Source organism: Octopus bimaculoides, chromosome 27 (assembly GCF_001194135.2).
Source record: "Octopus bimaculoides isolate UCB-OBI-ISO-001 chromosome 27, ASM119413v2, whole genome shotgun sequence".
In the NCBI taxonomy this organism is placed as follows: Eukaryota; Metazoa; Mollusca; class Cephalopoda; order Octopoda; family Octopodidae; genus Octopus; species Octopus bimaculoides.
The window spans coordinates 21,331,260-21,336,219 of NC_069007.1; the positions used below are offsets into that span (position 1 = coordinate 21,331,260).

The 4,960-nt window shown below is 41.9% G+C and overlaps 1 protein-coding gene across 1 annotated transcript in view; it reads left to right on the plus strand.

The window, feature by feature from the left end:
• The window catches only part of LOC106867797 (integrator complex subunit 4), a 15,008-nt gene that overhangs the window by 1,779 nt on the left and 8,269 nt on the right, over positions 1-4,960 (plus strand). The window contains exons 3-9 of the mRNA XM_052977172.1: positions 636-742; positions 948-1,118; positions 1,641-1,780; positions 2,466-2,586; positions 2,717-2,788; positions 3,780-3,954; positions 4,365-4,606. Of these exons, the coding sequence (XP_052833132.1) occupies positions 636-742; positions 948-1,118; positions 1,641-1,780; positions 2,466-2,586; positions 2,717-2,788; positions 3,780-3,954; positions 4,365-4,606 (1,028 nt within the window). The remainder of the gene's footprint in view (positions 1-635; positions 743-947; positions 1,119-1,640; positions 1,781-2,465; positions 2,587-2,716; positions 2,789-3,779; positions 3,955-4,364; positions 4,607-4,960) is intronic.

Genomic DNA, 4,960 nt, shown 5'->3' on the forward strand with positions numbered 1-4,960 from the left:
ATGTTTTAAATCAAAACTTCCCAACCACATGGTTCCAGGTTCAGTCCCACTGTGTGTCACCTTGGGCTATAGTAGAAGAGAGTTGCCCTGGATGCCACACATTTATACATACATGGCCGTTTTCGTGCGGGTGACACGTAAAAGCACCCACTACACTCTCTGAGTGGTTGGTGTTAGCAAGGGCATCCAGCTGTAGAAACTCTGCCAAATTAGATTGGAGCCTGGTGTTGCCATCCGGTTGCACCAGTCCTCAGTCAAATCGTCCAACCCATGCTAGCATGGAAAGCGGACGTTAAACGATGATGATGATATATGTGTGTGTGTGTATATATGTATGTATATATCTGTCACCCCATCACTTCTTGGCAGCATGTGTTGGTGTATTTACATCCCTGTAACCCAGCAGTTCAGCAAAAGAGACTGATATAATAACTAGTGGGCTTAAAAAAAAAAAAATAAAGTCCTGGGGTCGATTTGTTTGACTAAAACCCTTCAGTGCAGTGCTCCAACATGACCACAGTCATATAACTAAAACAAGTAAAATAATAAAAGAATATACAAAATATATATATATTGTGTGTGTGTGTAATGTGTTTTAAGCTTTAATTTCTGTTTTGTTTTTGTTTACCCTATAGAATCCCATCGTGTGGTCAGTCAGTTAGTCGACACCCTGACCGTTGTTGGTAAAAGTCAGTACCACAATACTGAAGTACAAGAAAAATTACTGTCCAGTGTTTTTAAGGTAATTCTTACATTTCTCATATGTCTGTGGAATTCTACAAATAAATGCATGAAATTTTGATACAATATAAAGGACATAATGGAAATTAATATACATGAGTGGAATTTTGCAACACCACTACATCACATATGAAAAATGACATCGCTTAAATGGCAACCATTTATTACATGGTTTCTACATTGTTTTTTGTCTCTGTTACCTGCAGCTCCTGTCCGATTCCAGTCATTTGGTGAGAAGCAGCTGCCTTGATTTCCTCGGTAAACTTGGTACCACAGACTGCCAACACCATCGGAGCCACCAACCTCTACAGAAGATTTTGGCTGATCATATGTACGACATCGATTCTAGAGTGCGCAGGAGTGCATTCAATGCTGTGGTGGGTGCCTCCTTATTTCATTTTCCAATCACTCTCTCCCTTGCTCTATACCTCTCTCTCTCTCTTCTCTCTCTCACATGCTTCATATCTGTTTCTCTCTCACTCCCTCTCTCTCTTTCTTTCTCATTTGCTCCTTCCTGTCTCTTCTCTATCCTCCTTTTCTCTGTCCATAAATAGAAAATGTGCTTTCTGTGGCTAAAGACTTCTTTGACTCTTATTTTTAGCAATGCTGGTGCTCCCTGCACCATTCATCCCATTTTAGGGACAGTAAATTATTTCCTTTCTGGTTTGGAATTGCATCTAGTCACCATCACTATTTTATATATATACATATATATATATATGTGTATATATATATATATATATATATATATATATATATATATATATATATATATATATATATATATATATATATATATATATATATATATGTATGTATGTATATATTATAATGTTTGTGTGTGTAGAATCAACTGTTTTGCAATACGTTACACACAGCTTTCACTTTCTTATTTTCAGCTGAACCTTCATCAACGTGGCATTCAGGTGGACTTAGCCATGTATGACCACTGTTGCCGTTCACTGAAGGACGACTATGAAGATGTTCGGATGGCAGCTATCAAGTTGATCTGGGTTCTGTGCCACCTGTACCCTGAGAGGTGAGGTACCTGTTTCTAAAATCTTTTCCCTGTACGTCACAAATACGAAAGTGTAAACCCAGGAGGACGTAGGGGTTGTTGTAGTCAGGTGATGTGGATGTTGGTACGGAGCCTTATATGTATGCATTTACGTTCACAATTGGATGCAGGCATCAGTGGTTTCAGGTTCAGTCCCATTCCACAGCACCTTGGGCAAGTGCCTAACCCTAACACCAGGCTATCGAATACCTTGTGAGGGAATTTGACAGAGGAAACCCAGTGCTGGTATGTTTATGCCCCTGTGACTTAGTGGTTCAGCAAAAACGACTGATAGAATATGTACTGGGCTTACCACACAAGCCATGCTTGCACCTATGCACGCATGGCTGTGTGGTATGATATATGGTATGATATATTATGGTATTTAACCAAACCCCGGAGGATACAGGTAATACCGAGTAAGTGCTGTATACCGATTAGTTTGCCCCAATCGTTGTATGAACAGGATTGGGGATTATAAGTCGTGTATTAGCGTGTGCATATGTAAATATATAAAAAGATAAAGAGAGCAATGGTAAAGTTGGAGAAATATATTTTTCCAACCTCTCTTTATCCTTTATATATTTATATATCTATATATATATATGAATATATATCATTTTCTATTTATAGCATGTCTTATATAATGTCCATTCTTCTTTCCTAGTACGGTTCCTGTGACTGACACCTGTGAAGAGATTCGATTGGTCGATGATGGCTTTGTCAAGATCTGTAACAGTATCAACGACTTCTCTATGAAAGTTCGCAAGGAAGCGGCAAGTCTTTTGGTAAGCATTCTTGTTGTGGTGCCATATATCGTAGTTGGATTACTGTCTGATTGCATTGTTATTTTCTTTCTTTAATTTCTATTTCTGTTCATTTTCATTCTTGCATTTCCTTCTTGCATTTATTTTCCAGGGTTCACTTCATCTGGTTAGTCCCAAATTCTTGGAACAGACCTTAGACAAGAAACTGATGTCAAATATGAGGGTGAGTTTCAACCAATCCATCACTTACAAATTACCCCTTTTCGCACTCCTAGATAAGGGTTATTTATCTAACCCTTTCCAATAATCCTTTTGTTGGCAACTCCTATAATGACGATAGCCATCATCATCATTGTTTTAACATCCACTTTCCGATCTCACATGGGTCAGACGAAATTTGTTGGGGCAACTGGATGCCCTTCCTGTCACCAACACTCATTACCTGCTTCTCAGCAAGAGAATGTTTTCCTATGATCAGATATTTTTCCACAGAAGATTGGAAATGCAGAACACCACATGCATGATGATTGCATATATCTGTTGTCCATGCTGGCGTAATTTTGGTCAGTTTGGCCAGAGCTGGCAAGGTTGGGAGCTGCACCAGGTTCCACTCTGATTTGGCAAGGCTGGGAGCTGCACCAGGTTCCACTCTGATTTGGCAAGGCTGGGAGCTGCACCAGGTTCCACTCTGATTTGGCAAGGTTTCTGCAGCTGGGTACCCTCCAACCACTTTGCAGAGTGAACTGCATGCTTTTATGTGACACTCATGAAAAAAAAAAAAAGGAACCGTGTCTAGTTATGAGGAAATATTACCTTACTTGGAAACAAGTGAGGCTTGATTACAGGAAGGGCATCCAGGTGTAGAAAATCAGCCTCGATGAGATTCTGTCTAACTCATGCAAGCATGGAAATGTGGAGGTGAAGACGATGATGGTGGGGGGGGGGGAATTCTTGTCTTTACATGACAACACTTGGAAAAAAGCCAATGCTCTTTATGTCCAGTAACTTAACAGTCTGGCAGGTAGGGATTAATAAAATAAATACCAGAGACCTAAAAATATGTATTAGGGTTGATATGCTTAATGAAACCCTTCACGGTCCATGAGACAGCATCACTGCAGGGTGTTAATGGAAGCAGGTAAGTAAAACAGAAGAATATCTTATGTTGTTAATGTTGCCATCCATGGCTCACACCTCTGAAATTGTGTTTACAGCGCAAACGTACAGCTCATGAACGGGCCCGTGAGAACTACATGTCTGGTGAGTGGTCAACAGGGAAGATTTGGGCTGACGATGCCCCGAAAGAGGCACTGGACCCGGACAGCATCAGTCTGATGAACAGCGGGGCCTGTGGAGCCTTCGTCCATGGGTTAGAGGACGAGTACCTTGGTAAGTAATGCTCTGCATCATCATCATCATCAGCATCATCGTCGTCATCATCAGCATAACAAAATGATAATATTCACCTCACACCACCCTTCTCTTTCTCTTCCACCCCACCTCTTTTTTTTCCTCTACTTCTCCCTCTTTCTCTCTACCTCTCCCCATCCCCCAAAATCTAATTCTTTCTCTCTCTCTCCCTCTTCTCCTTTTCTCTTTCTCTCTTTCTCTGCCCATCTTTTTGTATCTGCTGTAACCTAATTCTCTCTCCCTCCCCTTCACATTCTCCACCCTCTCCCTATCCACTGAAGTATTCTAATTCATTTACATTCTGTTTCTTTCCTTGTGCTCTGCCACTGCTACCCTCCACCACCACCACCGCCGCTGCTGCCACTTCCATGACCACCACATCTATACAGAGGTCCGCAACGCTGCATTGGACTCCCTGTGTGAGTTGTCTGTGAACTCTCCCTCCTTCGCGCGTCTGTCCCAGGACTGCATCATCGACATGTTCAACGATGAGATCGAGAGTGTGCGTCTGAACGCCATCAACAGCATCCGCAAGGTCAGCGCACATTTGGAACTGCGAGAGGACCAGCTGGACATCATCCTCGGAGTTTTGCAGGTAAGTGGAATTGTCCTTGTCTTGCAATGTGACTTGGTGACCCCTGCCGGTGCTGGTGCCACTTGAAAAAGAAGCCAGTCCACACTGTGGAGTGGTTGGCATTTGGAAGGGCAACCAGCTGTTAAAATCTTGCCAAAAACTGACCATGCCTGTGCTGGTGCCATGTAAAAAGCACTCGGTCCACTCTGCATGGTGGTTGGTGTTAGGAAGGGCATCCAGCCGTAAAAACCCTGCCAGAACAGACCTAATAGCCTGGTGTAGTCTTCTGCCTGGCTGCTTCCTGTCAAACTGTCCAACCCATGCCAGCATGGAAAATGAACATTAAATGATGATGTTTTAAGGCAGTCCCAATATTTAAGACTGTCAGTCAGGCTTTTTATTATTTTTATA